The 13,795-nt window shown below is 40.0% G+C and overlaps 1 protein-coding gene across 4 annotated transcripts in view; it reads right to left on the minus strand.

The window, feature by feature from the left end:
- Osbp (oxysterol binding protein) overlaps nucleotides 1–13,795 on the minus strand; it is a 184,971-nt gene that overhangs the window by 28,333 nt on the left and 142,843 nt on the right. For all 4 annotated transcript variants that reach the window (XM_067159125.2, XM_067159124.2, XM_067159123.2 and 1 more), the window contains 2 exons: nucleotides 12,249–12,418; nucleotides 4,230–4,396 (listed from right to left, as the gene is read on the minus strand). In XM_067159125.2, coding sequence (XP_067015226.1) covers nucleotides 4,230–4,396; nucleotides 12,249–12,418 — 337 coding nt within the window. The remainder of the gene's footprint in view (nucleotides 1–4,229; nucleotides 4,397–12,248; nucleotides 12,419–13,795) is intronic.

Below are 13,795 nucleotides of genomic sequence, written 5' to 3' on the forward strand. Positions count from 1 at the left end.
GGAACGGAAAATGTTGTGGCAGATGGACTAAGCCGTATGTTTGCCAATGATGTAGAGACCCCTGAACAGGTTGATAGTTCTTCACCTCCCGAGTCCATACTATCTGAGGTTAATGCTCCCATGTTATTTAGGGATATCGAAAAATATCAACATGAAGATCCAGTGCTGGCTCCTATTATGGAAACCCTTTCTTCTGGGGAACATGTCGTCCCTTATGGATTGAGGAATGGTGTTTTATGTTGCCCGTCGGGGTATGATAAGAAGATGAAAGTTGTGGTTCCAGCTGTTCTTGTGTCTATGATCTTCAAGTACTATCATGAGACCCCATTAGGGGGGCATTTAGGCATCTTCAAAACTCGAGAAAAGATCCGAGAAATGTTCATCTGGAAAGGTATGGACGGCGAAATTCGTGAATTAGTAAAAGCTCGTAAATCTTGTTGGCTTAGTAAACCCACCATGTCCACTAAGCAAGGGCTCTTTGTCTTCTCATCAAGCGTCGCGCCCCATGGAACGTCTTTACATCGACTACGTAGGACCCTTCCCCCAGTCAAAGGGGAATGCCAACAAGTTCATCCTTGTGTGCGTAGATGGCTTCACTAGATTCTCATGGTTATTTCCGACTATGCTGGCTACCGCTCAGTCCACCATTTCTTGTTTAAATTCCATCTTCGCTTCTTTTGGTCCGTGTCAATATATTGTTTCTGATAATGCTAAAGCCTTCACCTCCAATCTCTTCCATAAATTCTGTTTTGATTTATCTATCTCACATATAACAACTTCTGCATACTATCCTCAACCATCTCTGGCTGAACGGGTCTATCGTAATCTGAGGTCGGCTCTGATTGCCTATCATCACGACGATCACTCCAGATGGGATACATCCCTGCATTGGTTAGCTTTCGCTTTGAATTCGGCAGTTCATGAATCCCGTAAGTTCACTCCAGCTTCTTTGATGTTTAAGTTTGTACCCAACACGCCGCTCTCTAACCTTTGGTCTCTTAGTGATATTCTACCTGAGACAATAGACCCAGATAATATTAAAGATCTGTGGAAGAAGACTAAGGCCAATCTTAAAATTTCTCATGAAAAGGTTAGGGAAAGATATGATCGTGGACGGAGGCGATCCAATTTAAAAGTAGGAGACCAAGTTATGGTCAAGAATTTTGTTCCCGCGGGCAAGCTTGCCCCCAGATTTCATGGGCCGTGCACCGTCTTGGATTTTCTTACGCCGGTCACATTGTTAGTGAGCAATCCAGCTACCGAGAGAATCTTTAGGGTTCACCTGTCTCAGGTGAAACCTGCGTAAATTACTTGCTCTGCTGTCCTCTCCGAACGGCCATTACCAAGCTCCCGTCTCCTGCTAAACCACACCAGTGGCAAATAAAATTAAGTTTCCACGCTGCTGGCCCCTCAGCCTCACCACAAAGACAGTACCCTAAAAACATTAATGTACAACACAAATTCTGCCGCCGAGATATTACTGTTTCAGTGCCCTCGCAGCCGTGCGGCGCCGTACCGCCACTGAGGTGGGGTACGGGCCCACTCCACTCCAGTGAGGTCAAGCAGTGTACAGCGAGCCGGAGCCCTCCTTCCGGCCAAGGCTGATGTGCAGCGCACCACCCGCAAGCAACTCATGGACTGTAAACAAACTTCGCATCTGCGGCGTGCTTCACCACGACTACCCCTCTCATAGTAGCGGGAGAAAGGTATCTCAGGGTACTTCAGGGGCCCGAGCGACCTCGACTGAACTTTGGCAGCAGCGACAGTTCTTGCCGTCAAAATTAATCGGCAGCTAATGTAATTCTTAAGCTACATGGACATTCCATATCCGCAATTACTACATTTTTGCTCCAATCAACCTTTGGTGGACTTAGAAAAATTTTACTTCCATGAAATCATGTTTTGTTTTGCAATTCTACAACAACAAAGAAATTCTAAAACTGGATTTAAACTAGTCCCACCCATCAATATCAAACAAATTAAGAGACCTCTGACTACTGAAAAATTGTATTTTCTCTGCTAAATTTTTCTTCAACCAATCAGCAACAAACTTGGACATTGTATTGAAAAAAAAATTTTTTTTTCTTTCTCTTCTGTGTCACCCCTTGCAAGGACTTTGGCGGGGGAGGTCTGTACCGGGCGGTACACCTCCACGCCGCTAGTTCAAATATTGCGCCAATTGAAACTCCTCTACAGGAGAAAGCCTGAACTTAAAAAAATTGTATTAACTCAACAGTTTCTCCGAAGATGGCTCTGTGAATTTTGATGTGTTTTTGTTTGTCATTGATCAAGAAGTGTGGACGTTCTCTACCAGATGTCTCTACAAAAAAAACTATGATCATGCACTCTGGTGCAAAGGAATGAACCTTCTTGAAGAAATTTTGTATTCAAAAGTTGTCTTTACTAAATTTTGTTCTTTTATTTTTGGGTTGACAATATTAATCCTTCCTTCCGCCAGGTTTGAACTTAGCCAATCCCAAATTTCTTTAATTCTCAGCCAATCATGTATGTCTTCTTCGATATGGATATGTAGCTCTAAGCTATTCAATAAAGTTAAGAGGGCGGGTCTTAATTACCCCTGAAAGGTCTCAAATTTTCCGCAAGGGTATAAAAACTGCTGATTTTCTTGTCTCCGCGCCACTCGTATAACATCTTACTCAGTGTGTGAATATGTAGCAGGGGGCGGGCAGCACCTCGTTCTTCAACAAGGTAATGGCCTTTTAACATCTTTATTTCTTGCTAGCTCAGCAGTCTAACTCTCGCGGAGGGTTCGAAACCTTTAATATGTAACCCATCTCTTTAAAATGTAAATTCCGTTTCAGTCTATGTAATAAACAACAAATCTCTTTTACTGTAAAGCGGGGATAGAGAGTGCTTTCCCCTCTCGAGCTCCCCTTCATTTGAAATTGAGGCGACTACGTTTTCATAACCGTTTCTTCTCTTCCTTAATGTATTAAAGTTTTCTCATATGAGTCACCTTCCTAGCTTGGGATTAGCCCCTGTGTATCGGCCTAGAGCCACTTAGGTTTTAAAATGTAGATTTAGGAGTGCAAATTCATGCCTCCATCCTTTTGTTTTGGGCCATTTATATTAACCTAGTTTTGCACACTAAGGCCCAGTAGGTTGGGTACATGATACCCCTGTTTCTTTGTAAGTGTGCCTTGAGGGCAGTTAGTGTAAAGTCCGTTTATGGCCTCTTAAATAGGCTTGAAAAACTGGGAGCGGGTCAGCTCTTTCTGGTGTGTGAAAGGTGCCTCTGGGAGGCTTCAGGTTAAATGTTGGGAGCAAGTGCTCCATGCAATTAGGGGTTTTCTGCCCTTTGATAATTTATGGTTGTGAGCTGAGAGCTCAGAAATGATACTTGGGGCTCGAAGCCCAAATCTTGTAACAAACTGTAATTTGTAATTTCTTAATTTGTTGATCTGCTACTTGGTACCTGTTATACTCTGTTATTTGTTGATTTTGAAAAGAAAATATAACCTTTGTTAAAGTTTTAAATTAACTTTAATTTTGTAGTTGAGACCTATTCCAGCCCACACCTTCTTTCACCTCCGCCTACCACGGATATCTCCGTTACAGTTACCGATATTGGTACACAGTGAGACAAATAATACAACCCTTACAATCTGATAAAAGCCATTAGATCGTTGTAATGCTTTTCCAATATTCTCATTTTATATAATTAGAAGACCTGCCAAGTATTTGAAACTACTCTTAACTTGTTCTTGTACTTCCCATATGACTGTGTACTGGTGCACGTCCACTGACAACGGAACACAAGTTATGATGTGATGCGGCACAGGGAACCAAGCCACTCATCACCAAAATCATTTTTCTTTTTATTTAGAATCTGCTTTACATCCTAGCGACACAGATACGTCTTATGGCGACGATGGGATAGAAAAGCCCTAGGAGTGGGAAGGAATCGACCGTAGTCTTAATTACGGTACAGCCCCAGCATTTGCCTGGTTTGAAAATGGGAAATTACAGAAAATCATTTTCAGGGCTGCTGACAGTGGGGTTTGAATCCACTATCTCCCAGATGCAAGCTCACATCTGTGTGCCCCTAACTGCACGGCCAACTCACAATTTTATTCATTTCACTAGGAAACTCAAAAAAATGTTTACCCCTCTAGCCGTAATTCAAGAGAAGAGAAAAATCTATACAAGTATATCTTCTGAAGGTGTTTAACAGGCTCTATATCGACTATATTGTAAGGCTCACTTACGGCGGGAATCTCCTCTTCCAAACAAGAGTGTATGGGCCTGTTGTGAAGATGGGGTTCTCGGGACTGCCTTGTGAGCTGATGACCGGTGCGATCTCAATCCTGTTGTCCCACGTGCCAGACACTACCCACTTCACGTTGCCGTCTGCATCCATGACGCACCCTTTTACCTGCAAACACACCTTCACAGGTCAAAAATTACATATAAATTATACTTTAGACTAAAACAAATCTGTTTTATTTAACAACCATTGGTCAGAAATTTTCATATCGTTAAACGTCATTCCACTTGACTCCTGGAACAGATGGCGGCAGGACCTATTTTCTCCTCCCCATTCTCCCTCTAATGGCCCCTCTCCTGTGCAACACTTGCCTCTTCTACCAGCAGTGACTCACTGATACTTCGCCTCCTGACTAGACCCCTTGGCCCTCAATTTCCTTTCCTTTAAAACATTAGCAAAACTTCTGCCCTTCCTTCTCGTCCTGCCCGTCCTGTATACTTCATTCCTGTTCTTGGTTAGAAGGAAACACTCCATCTTTTCCCTCATACTCCTTAATGCCTACTTACACCTATAATCTCTGCACCTGCATTCCTGAGCAATTATGTTATCTTCACAGAAATATGAAATATCATGAAAATATTTACATAAATAAACCAATATATTCTGTGAATTAAAGAAATACCAGGTACTGCACATGGATTACACAACAACAAAGCAAGCAATATCATCATCATCATCATCATCATCATCATCATCATCATCATTTCCAGCTTCCTGGGTCGGGTTGTGAATCGCCGCCTGTCTCTCCACCACTCTTTTCTTTTTTTAAGTACACCTCCCCTCTTCTCTATGCACTCCCACACTGAATCTGTCCACCTCTTTCAGGGTCTACCTCGTAGTCTCTTTCCTGTTAACTTCTCTGAAAAGACTTTTTTTGGTACTCTCTCTTCTCCTATTCTCATCATATGCCCATACCACTTTAGCTTTGTTTTTCTATTCTGTGTTGAAGTTTCAAGATTCCTGCCTTTTTCCTGATCTCTTCATTTCTAATTCTATCCTTTCTGGTCTTGCCCTCGATACCTCTTAGGAATTTCAACTCCGATACCTGTATTCTACTCTCCTTTCGTTTTGTTGTAGTCCACGATCCAGCTCCATAGGTGAGTACAGGTTCATATTAGGTTGAATATAATACTTTCTTACATTTCTTTGGAACATCTTGGTTCCACAAAACACCCCTTACACTCTGGTAGAAGCTGTTTACTTGTTGCATTCTTTTCCCAATTTCCTCGGTAATCTTTCCATCTTCTGTGATCACACTTCCTAAGTTATTGAAACTTTTAACCACTTCCAGAATTTTACCATTCAGTTTTATCTTTCCTCTTCCTTCCTTCCTCTTGTCATCACTATTGTTTTACTGTGTGCTTACTTTCATCCCAAATTTTTCTATCTCTTGATTCCATACATCTACTTGTTTTTGCACTTCCGTTTCATCTTCGCCCATTATCACTATATCAACTGCAAACAACATGGCTTTTGTTGTCGGTCTTCCCAATCTCTGTTTAATGTTCTAACGAATTTCATCCATGACTATGAAGAATAGTATGGGGGATAGTACAGACCAGTTTCAACCTTAAACCATTTTGTTTTTCCTATACTAGTCTTCACACTACTAACACAATTTTTGTACATAGCTTTTATCATTAATAATAATAATAATAATAATAATAATAATAATAATAATAATAATAATAATAATAATAATAATGTTACTTGCTTTACGTCCCATTAACTACTCTTTTACGGTTTTCGGAGATGCTGGAATTTAGTCCCGCAGAAGTTCTTTTACGTGCCATTAAATCTACCGACACGAGGCTGACGTATTTGAGTACCTTCAAATACCACCGGATTGAGCCAGGATCTAACCTGCCAAGTTGGGTCAGAAAGCCAGCGCCTCAACCGTCTGAGCCACTCAACCCGGCGCTTTCATCATATACACTTCCACTCTGTTAACTTGTTTTTTCCTTAATGTGTCCCATGCCAACTGTCTGGGCACACTGTCATAAGCCTTCTCAATGTCAATAAATGTCATCACTATGTCTTTTCCAAACTCCCATCTTTTCTCCATCATATATCTTAAAGTAAAGATCAGGTCAAACGTCGATCTGTCTTTCCTAAAACCATACTGTTCTTCTCCCATTTCTCCTTCTAGCTTCCTCATCAGTCTTCCTTCCAATACTCTATCTTAGCTACATGGGCAATAAGGGTGATCCCTCTGTAGTTATTACATTCCTTTTTATCACCTTTTTTTAAATATCGAGATAATTAAATCCTTTCCCCACTCTTCTGGGATATCTTTCTTCCTCCAGATTATTCTAAGTAATCTATACAGTCACTGTAGCCCTACTGGTCCTGCTTGTTTTATCATTTCTGTAGTTACCTCATCCACTCCTGCTGCTTTACCGCTTTTCATCTTTGGTATGGCTTCCTCTATTTCTAACATCGATATCCCCTTTTCTTGTTCTTCTCCTTTCCCCACTGTTTCTTCTTGCTCCTTCTCATATACCAGTTCACTGTATTTAATACTTAGCAATTCTGAGAATTATTCTTCCCATGTTTTTAGTATGTCATCTCTTTGTGTCAATATCTACAGGTTACAGCAGAGCTTTGATCTCAAGGGTTCTGAAATCAACACATAATCGGACGTTTGTTCAGGAAAAAGATGCAAAAGGAACTGCTTACCTACCTTACATACATAACACGACGGATCGTATTGCTAAAATCTTATGTAGGTACCACGTACAAACTGTTTTTGGAACATCAATTAAGATTAGGCAACTCCTGCGACCAACTAAGGATAATTTCCCTAAATTGCAACAACCTGGTATCTACAGAGTTCCCCGTACTTGTGGCAAGGTTTATATTGAGCAGACTTCGAGAACGGTGTGTATTCGCATCAAAGAACATACCAGATGTATCAGACTCAACCAAACTGCTGTTGTTGATCATGCCTTAACACCTGATCATGATGTCTTGTTCCAAGAAGTGGATGTTCTTGCCCGTATAAAGCAATATCGCCCAAGAATTATCAGGGAGGCGGTTAAAATACGTAAACACCCAAATAATTTCAACCGCAATACAGGTTACAACCTTAGTGAATCTCGGCTACCTATATCAGAACCATTAGAGAGTAATGCTTTTGCTGTTGCCATTCGTTGTCTCTAGCATGGAGCTAAAATGGCGTCCCTTTTACATCTCAGGGCACCATTTCAAGTTCCTTGTTGCTTTCTCCTAGCAACCATTAATTTGTCGTTTCATCTATTTCTCTGTTGTCTCCTGATGAAGAAAGGCAAGGTTCCTTTGCAAACGCGTTGAGTGTGTTTACAATTCATTACACGGCATAAACCCAAAATATACCTGAATGAATAATGTACAGATTATTCGAACTTTCAAATGAAATAACGTCAGAAATACTTATAAATTGAATTGTATGTCACGGGCGTGTTGTTATCTCTTTTAAAGAAGAGATTGAGTAAATACACCATCGTATAATCCAAATTCGCCATTATAGCCATCTTATCTTTCAACAATGTAACGTTGCCCCTCCACAACAATACAACATGAAATGTAAATAAACCAGCCATCCTACATTTAACTCTTTAACCGCCAACGTCCGATTGATCGGAGGTTCCGGAAAGAAATCTTTTCCAAGTTATTTGTTTTAATAATGTATAATACATGTTTTGGACTAGTATTGGATTAATAAGACTATATACAACAAGTTTAGTTGAGGAACTTGCTGCCGAGTGGCAATTCAGCTCCCGGGGGCGGGCAACGAATCCCCTACTCCTTTACCGGAAAAAAAAAAAAGAACGCAACTGTTCCGTATGCAGAAAGATAAATAGTAGTCACGGTGGCAAATGGAAAAAGTCCAGATACATTGGTAAACAGTGTAAGAAGGGTGAACACCCTTTGTGCCTCTTAAGCTAGAACACATCAAACGTGTAAATAGTTTCTTGTATCATCATTTTAAGATAAAAAGTTAATTTTTGAGAGTTAAGTTTGTGTGAAACAGACATAAGTTACTTAAAACAGAGCAGGAACTGCAGCATTTGCATATAATGTACACGTTAATGTGATGATGATGATAATAATAATAATAATAATAATAATAATAATAATAACATTGTAACTGTAATATTGTACATAAAGCTCTATTTTTTATATGTGGCGTAGGAAAGACCACCTCTCTAAAATAAAGGAGTTTTTGATAGTAAAATATTATTTTCTTAACGTTTTTGATCATGAAATATTTTTTTTCAAAGAAAGAAAATATTTACTTTAATTATCACTTCATAAAATAAAAATTTATAAAAGAAAGTTGCACTAAGTTACATCAATAAAAAAAGCCCAAAGCATTAGCTTCAAAACAGAACAAAACAAAAATGCCCGTCCTATTTACATAAACTGAACAGAAGTTCTTACAAATAATTTACTGCAAGGTAAAAAGTTCTCATCAGGCCTTGGCGGTATAGGACATGAGGCTGGCAGTCAAAGGGTTAAGTTTATTATTTATAGTTAGGAAATCCTTTCACATTCTTTCATTATGATAGTTAATTATTACCACTGCGCGAGACGCCTGTCTGCCTCAGGTATTCTTGTTACTACGACTATTCTGATTTAGTGGTGAACCTACTCCATGAGATATGAATCTCATGTTTTGCCAGAGCTAAGCTACAATACAATATAATATGAGAGGATATGATTCCAGATAATTTCTACAAGTATGCGTCAAACCCACATTATGATAGATTTATGACATTCTACCTTAATAATGATGCTCTTTTGATTACAATTAAATGATGTACATATTTGTTATTATCATAATAGGTTTAATATGATTGCTGTAGGATGAAAGATATTAGTTGTGCATATGAATAATTAATGGAACATTTAGGCCCCAATTTTACCACTGAATGTATGTCACACTTATTTGTCACCCAATTGTGGGGCATTGACACTGCATAATTAAGGGTATCACATAAAATTTGGTTGCCAATGGTGGGCAATGTATGTTTTCATAATACTTGCGCAGTAAACCTATTTTAGGTGACACTGTTTGAAATAAGAAAATGGAAATGTTTACCACAATCCTCTGAATTGATGCTATTCCAATTCTTAGGAATGAAACAGAATATGCATGTTCAGACTATTGGAATTAGGAAAAAACTGCTAACGAGTAAGCCGTTGCTTGGAAAACATCTGCAAAAATGTTTAAAGGAGAACACAACACAAAAATCAAGTTGCCTCAGAATCAAAGAGTGTATCGGACAGTGTTCAACTATATATTTGCTTTTGCTGTGCGCCGCTCCGTAGGCTGTTGAACTAAGGAAACACGAGTAGCTGTGACGTCACTGCGCTGTAAGCGCTGAGCAAGCCATCCAGTTGATTGTTGCAGTACGCGCTCAGCCGCTCTTCCGTTTACTTGAAGTGTTGTTTATTATAATAGTGCGGTGACTGTTTGACGAAATGCCTTCCTGTTGTGTATACGGCTGTAACAACACAACGAGTAGAAACCAAAAGTGTAGAGAGAAAGAAATACATTTCCATAGGTTTCCAAATCGAAGTAAGGCGCCTTGAAAGTTTAGCAGTTGGGTACAATTTTGCAAGAGGAAACACTTTTCTCCCGGTAAGGGAGCTACTGTGTGCTCAGTGCATTTCAAAAATACAGACTATGATGAAACGCAACTTTTGAAAATGAAGGTGATGCCTACGGAAAGGCTGCAAGGTCCAAAATTGAAGCCAGGTTCTGTTCCTTCAATAAGATGTCTGGCGTCGACAGATGGAGATACTTCTCAGGCAGGGATGCTAATTCATACGGAAGCCGCTTCACAAAATACCCTGTGGGAGAACTAAAGAGAGCAGGACGGAAAGGTATGAGGCTAAACGACGAAGGGAGTTTGTTGACACAGTATTACATGGAAGTGATACCGATAATGATGTACACGACGTTCAGAATGATATGAGACAGACACGAATGTAGTGTAGAAATACAGTGTGAGTTAGGAAGTGAAATAGCTAGAAAATACTTCGATGTTGCAACTTCTGGCACAGCCTTGAACAGTGACGTAATGGGAGAACAGTTGAATGACAGTTTCTATGAACCAGATGAAAGTGACAGTGAAAGTTATATTAGTGATACTGATAACGAACACACTCAGGACAATGTACATATTACAGGTTCATATTTCTTTGTAGCGGGGACAAATTTGCTCATACTCTTTGAAATTTGTTACATTTGTAAAAGTAAAGTGAAAAATATTTCACATTACATTAAAGGGATTATGTTGTGTGTAAAATCACTTTGCGATTGTGGTAATAAAGTCCGCTGGTATTCTCAACCTATGGAAGGAAAGAAACCGGAAGCAAATGTCCTAATATTATCAGCATTATTGTTGTCAGGCATTCTGTTTGAACCATTTCGGTCATTCTGCAAGTCCATTAACTTACATATGATGTCACGAACTGCATATGATAGAATTATTCATAGAGTAACTGGTCCGATAGTGGAGGGTGCTTGGGATCAAGAAAGGACTAATGTTATTGATTGTTTGAAAAGCAGTGCCAAACCCATTTGGTTAGCCGGAGATGGCCAGTATGATTCTCCCGGCTTTTCAGCCAAATATTTAGTGTATTCACTAATGGATATAAATATAGGCCGCATAGCTCATTTGGAACTTGTTCAGAGAGTGATGGTGAAAGGTGATCTTGAAAGGGCTGCGTGTGAAATCGCGATGAGGAATTCAGAAATGCCAACCCTCGCCGCATCACAAAATATTCTAAGACCCGTTACTGCATGCAATTAACCTTCGTTCACAGTTTTAACCTTACCAATGCCATGGAAAAAAATTATTTCCAAAATCTCCAACAAGGTGCATTTACATTATTCAAATAATGCAGTTGCACTGGCAAACATAACCTCACGCAACGAAAGAAAAAACATGCGATTCAAAGATGAGGACAAATTATGCTTGATCTCCTGTGCAAATGCTTTATTTTTGTATTACTGTACTGTTTGCATTTTATAGATACCTTGTACTTGCATGGAAGTGTCAAACTTTCCTATGACGAGGGGAGGGCGTCTCTCGCTTCCTCACACAGTACCATGACCCCCAACCTTGCACTTCTCTCCTTTAAAACCATCAACATTAAAGAAAGCAATGCAGTTTCATCGGCATTGACAATATTGTTTGGCGCATACAAATTGATTATAGGGGTTACGTTTTTTCGCGAACTGTCTGCATCACCAGTGTTCGCGGATTCTGCTTCTACGCACACTACCTGCTACGTGATATTGTGGCATTCCTTAAAACGCTGAATACAAAAGAATTACGATTTTACTCGAACTTAGCAAATTGAAGCGCACTGTACACATACCGATGTGAGTGAAAGTACTGAAAAGCTACCCCAGCACGTTCCGGAAGACACGTTCTATCATGACACGGATAAATTTTGAATTTATATCCCTCTGAAAAATACTTTTTTTTTTAAATGTAAAGGCAGTTTTGAATTAAAAGTCTGAATATTGGTAACGGGACTGACATTCTTCGAATTATGTATTATCTGTGTTTCGAATTAAACAATTTAAATAACTTGCTAAACCGCATCTCATGTTTCCGGGAATGGGGGCTTCTTCGAATTAGCCAGGATTTTGAATTATCAATTTTCTACAGTATTAAGGGGTTGTACTAAGGCTGTAATCAAAAGGGCATGTAAGTCTCTGGCAAGACCCCAATTAGAGTATGGTTCCTGTGTATTGGACTTACACCAGGACTTATAAGTATTCTACCAACAAAAACATTTTAAAATATAAGGGAGTAGTATTTCTGATTTCCCCCCATCCAATATTGAAACAAGGTAAACATGACCTACTAAACACCACACACTAATCAGCAAAAGCACAATATTTACTGCACTCTCGATCACTCACACATGAGGTGTAACAAAGGAACCAAGTTCTTACCTTCCTTTGCACGTCCCTGGTGAAGTAGCTGTACGGGATGTACTTGAGATGACACTTGTCTCCGTTCTTGTGGTTCACTATGTCCATGTCTCCGTGTTGATCGACCCAAAGTTTGCCGACGATGATGTTGTGGACTGTCGTCGTCACTTTGCGCCATGTATAGTGGTTGCCTGTTCACAAAAGAACAGTGTAGGGTAAAGTTCTCCAGTTTCAGTCACTCCTGCTACAGATACAACATCCAGAACCTTATCTGTTATTACCTTGTTACAGAGCAAGATACAACCATCCTATATTATAAAACTGAAAAAAAGCTGCTAATTTTTCAACAGAATCAAATAAAAATCTCTATGACTGCAAGAAAATATGTTGCTACATACACATCTATCTTTCTAAGAATGCTGGAGTTATTGAAGATTTTTTACGTCCATTAAAACTACACATCCATGTTTGTCATCGATACTGAGCCTGCCTTCAATATCTCCCGTACTCAAGGAAGGCTGAATACTGTACTGTAACATGTTACTAAAAGCATTATGGAAACTTTTTTTGCTAGGGGCTTTACGTCGCACCGACACAGATAGGTCTTATGGCGACGATGGGATAGGAAAGGTTTGGGAGTTGGAAGGAAGCGGCCGTGGCCTTAATTAAGGTACAGCCCCAGCATTTGCCTGGTGTGAAAATGGGAAACCACGGAAAACCATTTTCAGGCTGCCGATAGTGGGATTCGAACCTACTATCTCCCGGATGCAAATTATGGAAACTAAGGCATGTATTAATGATATACAGGGGCCTTAACAAGCCATTCTAGACTTAATTTTAAATGTCAGTATATCCTCAAGGAGGCTAAATGCAGACCTCACAGGCCCAGCAGCAACTTGCAACAACTGCAATTGAATTTCATAGCAAGTTTATTTTTACTATGTCTATATCCTCAACTATAGGACGCATAGCATAGTATGTGGACTTATTGTATTTACCCAACCACCCTCTACTTTTTTCTTGGTTCAAAAAAGGCCCCTCAGTTTGGAAATTGTATTGTTAACAGGGCCGGTCATTTAGAATTAAGCATGCTTGGGGTCAGTCTCACGTCATCTTGGAAAATATTTATTTATCAACACACTAGAGGAAAGTTCTGAAAAATAATACCAGAAGCTGCTACAAGTTTTCACCATCAAACATTTTTTAACAATGTGTTAAGTTTCTTGCATTTCCTGAGAAATAATAGCTAACACATTAACTCTTGAGGTAGCAGGTAGGGACCCTCTTCGGAGGCAGCCCTACCCAGGGAGTGGCGCCCTTGCCTATGTGAGTCCCAGAGCACACTGACCCGGTGTGTATGGGTCCCAGCTCAGGGTTACGAGTGAAGACCTCAACGGCATCTACAGCAGAGAAGGTGGACTTCGGTACGGCGGAGATGGCGGAAGGGACATACCCGTAGCGTCTGTACTCCAGAGGAGCGGCGAAAGGCGTCTGTCTCCATGTTAGGGGCGGCCTAATTTTGAACCTGGCAGTAGGTATAAAATGCCTTTGGGTGTGGCGAGCCCATC

Source organism: Anabrus simplex, chromosome X, assembly GCF_040414725.1.
Source record: "Anabrus simplex isolate iqAnaSimp1 chromosome X, ASM4041472v1, whole genome shotgun sequence".
Lineage (NCBI taxonomy): Eukaryota > Metazoa > Arthropoda > Insecta > Orthoptera > Tettigoniidae > Anabrus > Anabrus simplex.